Source organism: Centroberyx affinis, unplaced genomic scaffold (assembly GCF_046629955.1).
Source record: "Centroberyx affinis isolate AG114_WGS23_722 - 3 ecotype Tasmania unplaced genomic scaffold, CSIRO-AGI_Caff_v1 ptg000046l_1, whole genome shotgun sequence".
NCBI lineage: Eukaryota > Metazoa > Chordata > Actinopteri > Beryciformes > Berycidae > Centroberyx > Centroberyx affinis.
The window spans coordinates 464,174-479,007 of record NW_027278759.1 but is presented as its reverse complement, the minus strand read 5'-3'; the positions used below and the strand labels follow the sequence as shown (position 1 = coordinate 479,007).

General features: G+C 46.3%; 2 protein-coding genes and 1 non-coding gene across 4 annotated transcripts; 2 read left to right on the top strand and 1 right to left on the bottom strand.

Annotated features, from left to right (window-relative positions):
• Positions 1-175: 175 nt before the first annotated feature.
• Positions 176-8,892, top strand: znf687b (zinc finger protein 687b). 2 transcript variants are annotated; one of them, XM_071517488.1, is made up of 10 exons: positions 179-475; positions 542-2,561; positions 2,779-3,074; positions 3,281-3,465; positions 4,664-4,840; positions 4,969-5,131; positions 5,595-5,962; positions 6,214-6,318; positions 6,573-6,660; positions 6,845-8,892. In XM_071517488.1, the coding sequence occupies exons 1-10, from the start codon at positions 179-181 to the stop codon at positions 7,436-7,438; spliced, it is 4,293 nt and encodes a 1,430-aa protein (XP_071373589.1). In that variant the 3' UTR covers positions 7,439-8,892. The 2 variants fall into 2 exon arrangements, with proteins under 2 accessions (XP_071373598.1, XP_071373589.1); XM_071517497.1 differs by having other exon boundaries at positions 176-2,564; positions 5,595-5,954; positions 6,218-6,318.
• Positions 5,243-5,408, top strand: LOC139643308 (small nucleolar RNA SNORA13). The gene has a single exon (XR_011695072.1). It is a non-coding gene; the product is annotated as a small nucleolar RNA SNORA13 (small nucleolar RNA).
• Positions 8,893-9,373: 481 nt separating the features above from the next.
• Positions 9,374-12,893, bottom strand: aqp10b (aquaporin 10b). The gene is made up of 6 exons (XM_071518409.1): positions 12,585-12,893; positions 11,294-11,420; positions 10,999-11,136; positions 10,569-10,687; positions 9,704-9,921; positions 9,374-9,596 (listed from the first exon to the last, which is right to left on the bottom strand). Exons 1-6 carry the CDS (start codon positions 12,891-12,893, stop codon positions 9,374-9,376), a joined length of 1,134 nt encoding a protein of 377 aa, XP_071374510.1.
• Between the last annotated feature and the right edge of the window lie 1,941 nt (positions 12,894-14,834).

The window sequence follows — 14,834 nt, the reverse complement described above, 5'->3', positions numbered from 1 at the left end:
TTACGCACATTTTGCATCTTGAGGTTTTCTAATGTTACTGTTTGCAAGCTAAATTGCTAGCAAGGTAGAGCAATGACTGATGAACAACAATGGAGACGGATTCTTGCTTGGATATTTTACTCTTTTCTGATACTCTATCTTGTGTGATTTTATATTTTTTGCAGGATTTAATCCCGGTATGGGGGACATGAAGACCCCAGATTTTGATGACCTATTGGCAGCATTTGACATTCCTGACATCGATGCCAAAGAGGCCATCCAGTCAGCCCCGGATGAGGCTGAGGGGCCCCATGGACCCACTGGTGCACCTCTGGGGAAGGCAGACAGTGTGGTGGGTGTAGGGTCATCCATGAGACCACCAAGTCCCTCCGATCCCCAGGCTGACACTTCAATTGTCAGTGTTATTGTCAAGAATAAAGTGCGTCTTGAGACTGTAGATGGAGGGGATGGGGATACAGACCAGGACCCTATTGATGTGATTGCAGGGGTGGACGTGGGTCCTCGGCTTGGTGCGTGCGCTCCTGGGATGGCTGAATCTGAGGCTCTCAACCACAATGGTTTTGGGACGTCTGGCGTGTCCACACCCCTACCCCTGAGCCAGGCCCAATCCAATGGAGCACCATGGTCGGTGAACACCCCTAAAGTGTCTTCAGACGGTGGAGTAGTTGGCACTGGAGCTACTAAGTCTCACAAGCAGGGTGGTAACATTTTCAACAGACTGAAACCTCTCATGGCGCAGGGGTCGGGGGACCCTGTGGGCCGGGCCAGGAAGATGCAGCTTCTACAGCAGCAGCACCAGCAACAGCAGGATACAGGCCAAGAGAGGGCAGATGGGGTCAAAGCCTCGTTACCTTCATCTTCCTCTTTATCGGCTGTGTCTTCTCCTCTGGCTGCAGGTGGGTCTGTTGGACTGGCCTCTCCTTTCTTTCCACCTTCCAAGCCTCTACTTCCTACTCCACCCTCTGCCCTCTCCTCACACCCGTTGCATTCATCTCAGCCTTTTAACGGAGCTCCCAAAGGTGGTCCTGCTGGATTTCAACCCCGGGAATCAGAGGAGGATGATTCTGACACAGACTTGGGGGGTCCCCTGGTGATCCAGGAGAGCCCCGACTCACCCACATGCAATCCTCCTCAGCTGAGCCGGCGTTACAAGTCTGTCAGTGCAGACTCTGTCCCCGCCCAGCCCCCATCCTCTACTGCATCTCACCCCAAACCTGGGGACACTCCCTCGGGTGCCGGTCTGACTTCATCAACCCCCCAGTCTGGCTCCACAGAGAGTCCCCCGCTGGAGGACAGGCATCCAGAGCATGTCATAGAAGAGAGAGACTCACCAGAGAGTCCTGAACCAGAGATTCCCAAATCAACTGCTCAAGTTACAGCCAAGAGATGCTCCAGCCCTGCAGTAGCCTCCACACCGCCCCCTTCAGACCTGCGGGAGCCCAAGGAGGAGGAGGAAGAAATGGAAGTGGGGAATGGGATAGATAGGGTAGTTGATGGCAAAGCAGACACAGGGAAGGGAGAAAGCACAAGAACAGGTGAGGAGAAGATGGAGGTAGATGACGGCAAGCCTAAACCCCCGTCCACTGAAGGAGGAGGAGGAGCAAGCACCCCAGCAGCAGCAGCTGCTGCTTCTGGGGCTCCATCCCGACCCCTAAAAGTCAGAATAAAGACCATCAAAACCTCCACGGGGGGAATCACCAGAACTGTCACTAGGGTAGCACCTAAAGGTGGTGCTGCTGCAGGGAAAGGCTTGGACCCTAAAGCTCAAACTGGGGGACGCAAGGTACTAGCAAACAAGGCCCAAAAAACTGACGCTTCTCCTGGTCACATGACAGCAACATCTCAGCAGCAAAAAGTAAAGGCTCTCAATGCTCTACCGGTGTCCACACTAGCAGCCAGCAGCGTCATGCTAGCCGCTGCTACTAAGGTCCAAAACAAGATGGCTGCATCTGACAAGGCCAAGGTTTCTGCTACTGCTGTCAGCATCACTAAATCTGCTGCCCTGCCTGTGACTCCCGCTGTGACTTCCTCTCCCAAGTTTTCAGTTGCTGCTGGTGGGATCAGCGTACGCACTGCCACCACTAAGACGGCTAACGGAGGTAGCGGCACCATCATAGCCGGCACCCTCCAGCCAAACAAGCCTGCTTCCATAGTCAACAGTACAGGTGCTGTCATCTCCCGCAGTCAGTCTAGCCTGGTGGAGGCTTTCAATAAAATTCTTAACAGTAAGAACCTGTTGCCCAGCTACAAGCCTGACCTCTCCGCACCTCCACCCCCGGAGTGGGGACTCCCACTCCCAGCCACGGGCTACCGCTGCCTGGAGTGCGGAGACGCTTTCGCTCTGGAGCGCAGCCTGGCTCGTCACTACGACCGGCGATCGCTCCGCATCGAGGTGACCTGCAACCATTGTGCTAAGAGGCTGGCCTTCTTCAATAAGTGCAGCCTGCTGCTGCATGCCAGGGAGCATAAGGAGCGTGGGCTGGTCATGCAGTGCTCCCACCTGGTCATGAGGCCTGTCACCGTGGAGCAGATGATTGGACAGCAGGACACCACACCCATTGGTGGTAAGAAAGTTCTGCATGAAGTGTGTTGGATGTTTGTGTGGAATGTCGGTTATAATAGAAGAACGATATAAAAGTTTTCTGTTATGTCTGTCGATGGTGTTTCATGAAAAAAACATGTCATGTAGTCAGCACACAGTCCACCATTCATTTGTGGTTCATCTCCATTGACCACCTCCCATTTGTCTTCTCTGGTTTCCACCACCTGGCTGACCAGGCATGCTCTCCTCTTCATCCTCCTCTCCTCCAGTCTCCTCCCCCTCTACCACATCTGGGGCCCCTGCCGTTTCTGCCAACTCCAGTCCAATGAAGGATAGCACCTCTCCAGCAGCAGCTCAGCCCAGACCAGTCCGCCGCACACCTCAGGGCCCCCAGGCTCTGATGCCTCTGCCTTGCAAGAAGGCCGAGGTGCTGCAGTACAGCAATTTCAAATGTCCAGAGTGCCAAACCCAGTTCTCTGGCAAGGCTGAGCTAGTCACCCACTTCCAGCAGATCAGAGCTGCCCCCAACTCAGTGAGTCTTGGTGATGAGGACACAGTATGTGTCCTGCTGCTGTTTTCTGCTGTCATGAAATGCTAATGGTCACTTTTGACTGCATGTTAAAATCAAAAGCATTTTAACTCAGTTTGAATACATTAATTATAGGCTTCAAAATGTTTTATGCTCTTTGATTTAATGTATTTTCTGATGTTTGACTTTGCTTTTCTTCTCTGTTTCAGACATGTACTCAGTGCTCCCCTCCCATGATGCTGCCTAACTCGTGCGCTGTGTCCGCCCACCAGAGGATCCATAAACACCGAGCGCCTCATGTCTGTCCTGAGTGTGGGGGGATCGCCCGGCAGGCCAGCTTCCAGACGCATCTGGAGGAGGCCTGTCTGCACTTTGCCAGACGCATTGGCTACAGGTTTGGAGAGGCCTCCCAAAACTATAAATAAAACTTGTCATTATATCACATGATGGCTACATAAGCATTGTAACTATATGCACCAGCAGTCAACATATTTCTAAAAGAAAGTGGTTAGAAGATCAAGCGTACTGTAAAACTTCCAATAACCCTAACCCTTCATTTACCTCAACAAATGAGAGCACCAGGCCGTATTTAGTGACAGGCCAGTATTTCTGTTGGCGGGTCCACAGTACCCAGTATCCCTGAAAGTGATTGGGCGTCCTGGTGGCTTGGTGGGCTAAAGTTGCACACCATGTAACCACCACGCCACGTCCTGGGTTCAAATCCAACCCCAGACCTTTGTTTCATGTCATCCACCTCTTTCTCTCCCTGTCTTTCCTGCCTCTTTTCACTGTGACTGTCAAAAAAAGGCAAAATGCAAAAAAATAATACTGAAAAAAGTAAAGAATTGTAGTGCTCAAATATATATAATTGCCTTTTTAGTCCTATAGCATAAAAATGTCACTGGTATAGGCAGCTGATGTCAGATACCACCTACTACTAACAATAATAATTGTAGTAATAATAATAATAATAATCAGAATGATGATAAAGATCTGGCTGAAATAATCACGCAAAACAATAAACTACTTGTGATTTATTATCGGTAACATACCAGTAGGCTACCACAACATACTGGTCATCAATCTTGCAAATAAGCATCACAATGGAATGAAATAAAAATTGCCAAAGCCACAAAACTGAATCAGAAAAAGCTTTTTGTCACATATTGACTCACAAACAGGTGCAATGTTGTATGGCGATCCAAGCAGTAGAGTTACTTGTGCCAGTGCCTGTATCCATGGCAATGAGATAAACATGTCAGCATTGTTTTTGGTGATATATATTGTGATATTTTAGTCATTTTAATTATATTTTTGGATATAAATACTTTAGGAATTTAGACATTTCACATAGTCCTGTCATATTGTTTTTTACCTGCCGTTTATTGGTGACCTGCCTTTATTTGTGCATAAACACCACACTCCCCAGCTATTTTTGGCCACTATTTGAAACCCCGTCTTTATTGGAAGTTTTAAGGTACACATGTACAAGTCAGATTCAGAAATGTGTATATCACTGACTGTTAACTTTAATTCAAGATGATTTAATTTTCGTAATATAGCCATAACGCATCATACTGTTGTCTGTCCAGGTGCTCGAGCTGCCAGGTTGTGTTCGGAGGGCTGAACTCCATCAAGTCCCACATTCAGACTGCCCACTGCGAGGTCTTCCACAAGTGCCCCAGCTGCCCCATGGCCTTTAAGTCTTCCCCCAGCGCCCAGGGTCACATCAGCACCCAGCACCCCACGCTCACCGGAGGACAGGCCAAGTACGTCTCCCGCACCTACCAAACCAGAGAATTTTTTCTATCCACGCATATACAGGCCTCTTACTTTAAGTTGGAAATAGATCACTGAAATATTAATTCCCTGTGTCTTTCTTTCTCCCCCTCTGCAGAATGATCTACAAGTGTGTAATGTGTGATACGGTTTTTACCCAAAAGCCCTTGCTGTACATGCACTTCGACACTCACTTGGCCAAGCAGAAAGTGCACGTGTTCAAGTGTCCTGATTGCACCAAGCTCTATGCTCAGAAAGGTTCCATGATGGAGCATATTAAGGTTTGTTTTCTGACAAGCGTTAATAAATATTTAGAGAGATTTTAGATATTAAGATAGATATCCGTAGACATTATGACATTATTCTATTCTGCCATTCATAAATGAGCCTTTTGCCTTTATGTGTTGCCCATTCAGTGCTTTCTACAGTGAATGTGGTGTCAACAAAGGCATACAACAATACTTTGGTCGGCCTTAGCAAGGTCCCTCTCTGGGTGTTATTTTAGTAATGGAAATGAGCAAGGTTATCTTTTTGTGAGCCTGTTTGAAAATAAGAATAAGGAATTGTCCGCACACTGTCAAATATGCACCAGGACTGATGTTACTCAGTCACTGAGTCAAAATAATTCTATTTATTGAAGAAAGTAGTGCCAAAATTGTCTATTTGTGTGTGTGTGATGTGAATGCTGTTTGCCTTCATATTGTCGTCATTTTCACACTTTTCTATCACACACTTTTTTCTCAGACTGCTCACAGAGGCATGTCAGTCAAACCGGAGGCTCAGTCAGACGCCTCTGCCCCCGCTACAATCCCAGTCAACCCATCCGGTCCCTCGGGCCCCAAGTCCAAATCCTCTGGAAAAACGGACAACTCCGACGGAGAGGACTGGGGGCGGGATCAGGAGGAGGAGGAGGACGAAGAAGAGGAGGAGGAGGAAGACGACGACGATGGGGATGAGGACTACGAGGCTCCGGGGAGTCTCTCTAGCTCCCTGGGGGGCAGCAGTCACCTCGCTGCCCCCACAGAGTGGACCTGTCCCCAGTGTCAGACCACCTTCACCGACAACGAAGACTATCTCAGTCACGTGAAGATGGAGCATGGCAAGGTGTTACATGCTCTCTTACACACACAGTTGCTGTTGCTGTTTCAATTTCCATGCTTAGGTCATTAAAGTCATTAAAAATCCTAAAAAACAGCCACAACCTAAATTTACCAGTATTTGCTGGTGGCTGGTGTTAATTTCCCCCCTTAATATAGCACAATTGACTGAGACACAACATCTTTCTAACCATCTTTTCTCTCTTCTCCCTCACTGTGTGTGTGTGTGTGTGTGTGTGTGTGTGTGTGTGTGTGCGTGCACTTCCAAAGTTCCCTTGTCGCATTTGCGGAGGCACGTTCAGCACATCCTCCAGCCTGAGGCGTCATGAGCGCGTCATTCATGAGGGCAACAAAAGAGTCTTCCATTGCCAGTGAGTCACTTTGGCTTTTATCAAATAACTTTTTTTGTAAATTGTTAGACAAGTAAATCTCATCTATGACAAAAAAATGTTTTCAATTTAGATTTCCCACTAACAAGGTTTTTGGTCTTTAACCATTCAGGTTTGTTAACCAGGCCTGTACTTTCTCTAGTCTTATATTATATTATTATAGTCTTATATTATATTAATAGGGACTTAACTCAAGCCTCTGTGTCTGTTTGTGTGTGTGCATGTTTAATTTACAGATATTGCACAGAAGGCAAGCGCACGTTTGGCAGTCGGTTCTTACTGGACAAGCACATTCGGCTCCATCACAGAACCACAGATGGACAGGTCAGTCAACACAATGCAGTATAGATTCTTTAACCCAAGTGGACATGAATAGGCCAACTGCACTTACACAATGTTCATTCAGGTTTGACCCCCCCCCCCCCCCCCCACCTTTTGCTTCCTAGCTATATGTGTCACTGTCTTCCTCATCTCCAACCCACACACTCCTTTCTCCCTGTCTCCCTAGGATGCCCCCCAGACCAGGAAGCGTGCAGCCACCGGAGGAGACGGCCCGGGCAGCTCCTCAGAGCAAGATGGTGAGGTTGGACCTCCTGGAGCCAGGGCGGGAGACGAGGAAGAAAACGCCACGGAGGACGGCGAGGACGGCGGCGGCCCGGCTAAGAGAACCCGGGGGTCGGCGGCGGCCCCCGAGCCGGAGGAGGAGGACAACGTGTTCCGCTGCGTCCCCTGCGGCTTCTCCACCGAGGACGGGGCGGAGTTTCAGCGTCACATCCCCCAGCACCGGGCGGACACAGCCTCCTTCCAGTGCCTGCAGTGCGGCGTCTGCTTCGCGTCGGCCGGGTCTCTCGGCAGGCACCGCTTCATCACTCACCGTGTGCGGGACCCCCAGAGCGACGCGGACCGCGGCACCCCGCGCGCCCCCGGCTCTCCCGACGGGTCGCCCACTCCCTCCCCTCAGGGCCAGGGAGAGGACGGAGAGGGAAGTCTGAGCTGTAAGGTGTGCGGCCGGCGTTTTGACAAAGCCTCGGACCTCAACACCCACTTCAGGACCCACGGCATGGCCTTCATCACCGCCCACAAGACAGACAAGCCCCAGTAGAGGGGGGCGGGGCCTCTGAGACGGACACATCGGCTAGACGAGGAGCTAAGAGTCACACGCTTGACCGAGAAGAGAGGCTGTAGAATATTCCTCTAAAAGGATGAATGTTGATTATAAGGAGAGAGCTGCTTCGGATCGTCTGTGCAGTTTTTAGCCACCATAAACTGTGTTTTACTCTATCTACAGCACCTCTCTGTGCGATTGTAACTGCATGTTTGATCATTTTACTGGTCACCTAACTGAACACACCTGTGATAGACTCTTGAGTGGAAGGCTCTCGAACAATCCCCCTGAGCAAAGCATTTATATCAGCCATACTGTCTAATACGTCTTGTCCTTCCATTACCATCACTCTCACTCTGCACTGACTGTAGCTACTTGCCTGTCTCTTCATGTAACACATACTTCCTCAATACATCTCCCACTGTACTCTAATAACTGTCGTGCCGACATTTTTGTATTCCACATTGTTCATGGCGTTCACACTCATCGTTTGTCTCAAGTCCTTGCTTTGAATAATCCAACTCATTCTCTCAAACCCACTGTATGAAGAAACACTCTTCTTGCTGGCCTCAGATCAGTATTTCCAGCCCTATTTCTGTGTCAGAGGCTGATTAGTACTGTTCCCAAGTCGGTGCCCAGCTGATCGTAGACATCTGAAGCAAAAAGAGGAGTGTTTGGAGAATTTTAGACACTGATTTTTATGTTGCAACGATATTGTAATATTTATTTATACAAAACGCATTACTGCTGTTGGTATTTGTGCGAGTCAGTTGCGTCAAATCTTACTACTGGATGCAACAGTAGAAGTAGTGTGATTTACATGCAACAGAGAGAGGAGATGTGAATCTCTGAAGGCATTTTATTAGGAAACGAGGTTACTGGAATACTGTAACCTGTGTAGCGTGAATGATGTGATGTTATTAACCGTTAAGCTAGACAAGAGAGGTAAGGCTTCCTGCCAGTAGTATATGTGTACGAGTTTTGACATGTAAATACATATAATTACACTAAAAGAAAGCGTTCTGGTTTTAGTTACTTGCTATGATAATGTGAATACGTATAGTATTTGTACTTGTACCGTTCCCTTTTTTTCCAAACGATTTGAAGTTTAAAAAAAGAATCCCCCCCCCCCCCCAGAGGTAGCTATACATTGTAATTAAAAAGCAGAGGGAGAGCGTGGGGGTTGTGTTGTCTTAATGTGTATGAATACAAATGTTTATCTCTTTGAGACGGTTCTTTTTTATCTACAGAATCAGTGCTTGCTGTACTCACATTTCTTTTGTATGTTTCAAACCAGCCTTCATGGTCGCGTGAAGGAGGCCTATGGGTGGATTTTTTTTGTTTGTATCTTTTATATGTCATATCATATTTATATAGCAAAATAGTGGAAATTCATGTCATTTTCTTTTCCATGGTTGTGGTCTGCTTGCTGAAATGCCATACACTTTTGTGCTGTTTCAAAATAAATGTGTGAAAGAGAGAAAATTGCCTCATGCAGCAGGTTCATCTCCAGAGTCAAGCGTCTCATTCGGAGCAGCGTTTTACAACTTGCAGAAGGGAAATGAAGGAAAGTGAGATAACCGAGGATTATTTGTGCTTAAAGATTGAAATGTATTGGGACAGTGGAGTGAAAGAGGTTCTTATTATAATCACCTGGAATTCATATTACTGAGCAAAAAGTAGAGGCTATGTTTTGCCTGCATGTAAAATTATGTTACAAAACAAGATTACTGCAATCAAAACCGACTTACCCAGTGGTTCCAATACTTAAGCCATTGATGACACATTTACACAAGCAGTTTCAATGTGTACTTCATCATAAATAGCATTTATATAGTCCCCAGATATAAAAATAATTTATTGTTTTGGACATTATCGTAATAGATAATGCCAAACTATGTCGAACCTTGGGAGTTTTTATTTTTTATTTTTTCACATGGTCCCATTTTGCCCCTCCTTGGGTTTTTCAGAGTCTGGCTCCACCCCTTCCAGCTGTATCCCCGTCTTGCCCTCAGTGGCCTCGTGACCCAGGGCCTGCAGCTCAGACGGACTCTGTGGGTGGTGGACTTCAATCAGCAGCTCGTAGATCAGCGACCCCAGCAGCGCCCCGACACAGGTGGCCACTAACGGCACCCACCACCAACCACCTCTGGCCCTGGGGAGACAGTAACAGAACATTTTGTAGGATTAAAATACAATCATCGTCATTAATCTCCCACTAACAGTGTCTTTAGTCAAGGAATGAATTAGATCATCACTAACTTGAAAACATCGACTCCCCAGCCAGCGATGTACGTGAACAGGCGAGGCCCAATATCCCTGGCGGGGTTGAGGGCGTAGCCGCTGTTGGATCCCATAGAGACACCAATAACCAGCACCACTGCTCCCACCAGCACCGGCTCCAGACCGGGAGGAGACATGCAGTTCTTACTGTCGCCCAGAGCCAGGACACACACCAGCAGGGCAGCGGTGCCAATCACCTGGAGAACACGGTACCATTACATCACATCTTGTGCATGTTGTACGCACTTTGAAACCCAAGACATCGCCCGGTTATGTCACCAACGATGTGTCCAAGAGCTTCAGATGTTTTTGTAAGTTTATCTCTGCACCAAGGTCACCATGAGAAATTTCTGTGCAATTACAGTGCAGGAAACTGATTCTGATTACACATCATCGCCTGTACGCTGTGGCATGGAAGCCACAGATCACATCACGCATTATCTAGATAACAGATATGGTGAGTCGGTGACCACACCTCAGCAATGACAAACATTAATATGACAGCTGCCAGCATGGTTTGTCATACTTCTCCTCACATGGATAGGGGGCAATGTGAGCACACCACAGCAGTGATACAACCACATTAAATTATACAGTATACAATCAATGTGTGAAATATAAGACAAGATATCACTTTATTAATGCCCTTTGGGAAATTCAGGAAATATTACAAAACACATCTCTTTCCATGAAGTCAAGACATCCAAACCTGACTGATTTTTGCTGATTTGGCGAGTCAATTTCAACTGATTTCTATGTTCCTAATACAAAATTCTGACCGTGCCACCCAGGCAGAGAGTTCTCTTTCTGCCTGATGTGGCTGAAGGGGGTGACAGGGTCTGACCTGGTCCATGACGCCTCCCCACAGACTCAGGTAGTCAGCAGGATAGGTGGAGAATATGGCCGCTGTGGCAGTGGGACCCGTCACTGTCAGCTTACCTCCGCTATACGACTGGATGGCATCTGCAAGCATCTCACCCCACACACACACACACACACACACACACACACACACACACACACACACACACACACACACACTTATATACATGTCCAGACACTACCAGACTTTCTATTCTGAATTCACACCAACTTGAATGTATATTTGATGAATGTTGTACAGTATAGTTGGCTGTTTGTTGTATGTATGGAATTGCCTCTTGCACTCTACTTGTATGTTTCTGCCTCAAGGCCACTGAGACAAACTCTTGTGCAGCCAGCGTACTTGGCAAATAAACTGATTCTAATTGCAGGGATCACTGCTGCTGCCTCACCATAGTACTGCAGGCCAACAGTGGCTGCAGCCAGAAAGGCTCCAAGGACTTGGAAGAAGACGTAGAAAGGCAGTTTTATCCAAGGATGTCGGCCCAGAAAGCACAGGCTCAGAGAGACAGCGGGGTTCAGATGAGCACCTTAAAAGGAGAATAAAATCAAGAGTTTGTTTCCGAAATGACATATCCACCATATTAAAATAAGTGCATTTTGCATTTTGGAAAGGAACTCTTCAAATACTCTTTGATAATCTTGTATATAGTTCTGTGTTGGTTGCATCCTTCATCCACATCTCACCTGAAACGCCACGAGACACAAAGACCCCAAAGGTTGTTCCCAGAGCAAAGCCCAGGTTGATTGACAGGTATTGCCCTTTCTTATCTTGAGTTGTCGTCACCTGGGCAACGGAGCCGCATCCAAAGAGCTGCAATTGCATGACACACACAGGAGAGCAGTTAGTAAATAAAAGTGTAAATAAAAAGGTATGGAGCAGTCTAACATCTGAAAACCTGAATACAATCTGTAAGACTTTACACTGTATTTGAAGATTGCAGTATTCCAGATATAGAGAAAGTATGTTATTTATAACACTTATTGATTTAAACAGAAACGCTTAATTTAGATTATCATGTTCACATTTAACAGTTAAGGCAATTCTGGCATGGGTAAGCAATGATTATAGGACTGCCTCAGTGTAATTTCACTTTTTATGGACCCCATTTCTAAGGAAGTGTATTGCTTTATGATTCGAGTTGTAACTGTTAATTGCCCTGGCAGGCGAGACAGGCCGTGAGTCTGGACTGTTCAGATGGAACAAAACCACCCAAACATTGCAAACAGAGATGGACAAACATCTTTTATTCCAAATCACTATCACCCATCTACTATTAGGGAACTCCTACACCGCTCTCTCTCCTAAATCCTCGCTCTCACCTCTCCTGTCCCATCTCCCCCTTTCTCTCTCTCACTCCTTCTCCTTCTCTCTCTCTCCCTCTCTCTCTCTTTCGGGCCAAAGTCCTTGGTTATCCATTGTGTGGATCCACTAGCTGCACCAAAACAAGAGAGTAAACCTTTTTCATTTGTGTTAAATCCAGACCACAAAGAAACTATATCAAATACATGTTGTGGAATACAGTGATCAATTAATTTTGTATGCATGCGCTAAGAATGAATGGATCACATTCTATATTTTACCACTTATTCAAACAAATGCAGAAACCTGGATTTTACACACCAGGGAACAGTCCTTGCCTCAGCAGGTTTCTATGATGGAATCATGAATAGTTGTGGACACATCATGTAATAATTCAAATCCACCTGAATATGATTTTGAAGTTAAAGAGGTTGCATCTACTTTATCTGTTCCACTGAATCCTTGGCCGTACTTTGACAAACTGATAAGAGATTTTATCACACAAACCCTCTACACACCAACATGTCAGCAAATCCCCAAGAGACTCCTGCTTACTACAGTTTGGATAAAGACAACACATGTGGTTCACCTCTGTTACCTTAACCAAAGCAACTGAGAAAAGATCAAATACATAAAGTGACTTCTAAAACATAAAAAAGTAAGACAAACACTCACAATCATGATGTAGACTCCCAGGCATTCAGCCATGCACTCCCTGACCAGCTGGTTTCTGATGTGACACTTCCTCAGAAGCCTCTCCATCCCTGAGCTTTCCTCTGCACTGTCCGGCCAAAAAGCAGCTTTCAGACCTGCGCCCGCCTCATCAGGAGGATCCGACCCGGGCAGCTCTCCGCTCTCTGCCTGACTGAGCAGGCTTTGCCCTTTCATACCGGAGTCATGAGCTACGTCACACGCTTTATGGCATGGCTCAGGTGGTGGTGTGTCTGCACGCATGAGAGGAGAGTAGCTGGCTTTGTGGGACATCCTGGTGCCTAAATCACAGCCTGCATGACAAAAAATACTTCAGAACTCCTTCAAATAGGCTTCATGTTGGTTTGCTTGACTGGTTGGCTGAGATCTCACCTGCCCGGGATTGCCTCTGATTGTTCCTCTCATTTGATTGGTTATTAAATTTCCTAAATTTCTTTTCCTCTTCTACATGTGAAGGATGCCTTTCCCTCCAAGGATGAGTGCAAGCAGGATCTGTCCCTCTATAAGAAACTCCAACTCAGAATTCTGTGTCTCCATCTGACTCAGGTGATAAGATAAACAATTCAAACGTTGCAAAGGTTGTGTCCAACAATTTAAGCAAACTATGTGCGGGCTGCTTGTATCACAACAATATATAATATTTCCATCTATGCATGTAATGCTCTTTGATTGCTCTGATCAAATGTGCCATACATTTCTCCAAATCTATATAAACTGTCACAGCATAATAAAGCTGACAAGAAATGGAAATATTTGGCATATAGTATGAATGTCAATAAATTGACATTCATACTATATTCTGTAATAATAATCACTACTCCCTATACTATACTGTCTCAAAGGCTTTACAGTATACAGTGAACACATATGCAACTCAATATTAAGAAGGTGTTCCATATATTCTGTATGTCAGCAGTGCATATAGCATGTGTGGTATGCATTTTCTGATAATCATTCACCTCCCTTTTACCTGGTAGAAACTGCACTCCATAGAGAGGAAATTGGATGGATAGGTGATAAAAATGGAGGCTGTTTCATTTGGTCCTTCCCCTGCCGAACTCCTCCACTGTAATCCATAATGACATTTAGTTAAACTAACAGACAGACAGAAGGTTGGAGAAAGAGCTGTAAAGCCTCAATCATTTTATTTATTCTGAAAATAAAACACAAATACTGAGATTTTTATTTGTTGCCATTTTTGCTTCAGATAGTTCAAAGTGCAGAGAGACGTGAGAATTTCTTAACCTAGATTGATGTTACCATAATGCATGAGGAAAACTGCAGCAGCAGCTATGTAGGCTCCCAGGACCTGGGAAAGTCAGTATGTCAGGAGCTCAGACCGGGACAGCTCGGAGGTATAACTGGGTTCAGATGGGCTGAGTTGGTGTGTAGAAACGGAAAGGGGATGAGCTGAAGCAGTGAGCAAAGGTCATCTTAAGCTGTTAAAAATGCATAACCCAATGAAAGGATTTGGAGTCCCTGTAAGTGCTTTTAGGCCCAGACAGGACCGTGAACATGTAGCTAGTTGAGAGAGGACACCAGATTGTGCACGGTGTTATATAATTCCAGTATGTTTGTGAAAACTGCTTGCAAGAAAGGTGCTCACTGAAGTCAGAGGCAGTGCCTGTTTGAAGTCGAGCCACTCTTATCTCCATTCCCCTGATGAAGGCAGATTTTCCAAAACAATTTTTGCACATGAAAGAGCGCCTTGGGTTCTTCATATTAATTGAACATGAATCTAGTCATTGTGCTCATCGGAGACGTCTCTGCCGAGGTCCACGACCCCGACTGAGGAGGTCATACTGACAGATATGCAGCGGCCCTTCGCTCCCTGGACCGTCTTCACCTGGGCCGCTGCAAACATCTGGAGGAGAAAGAGGTAGGGAGAAAGGATGGCAGAAAGGGGGAGAGGAGGTAGAGGGTGAAAGAGGCAAATGAGGAGAGGTGGATAGGTGAATTTCCCAAAGGTCTGCTCTATTTGTTGCATCCATGCATACCAAACCTTGACAAACAAGCTGTAAACTGATAAGGAATGGAATTGGATCTTAACTGAGAGAGCAACACTGGCATAAGCTTGGTGGAAACAGAATGGGACTTGAAAAGAGAGAGAGAGAGAGAGGAGAGAGAGAGCGAGCTGATAGGACATTGCATTCTGTTCAACAGAGTCCTGGCAGCACAGAATAGAGAACAGTGTGTTTTAATGCTGTGCTGCTC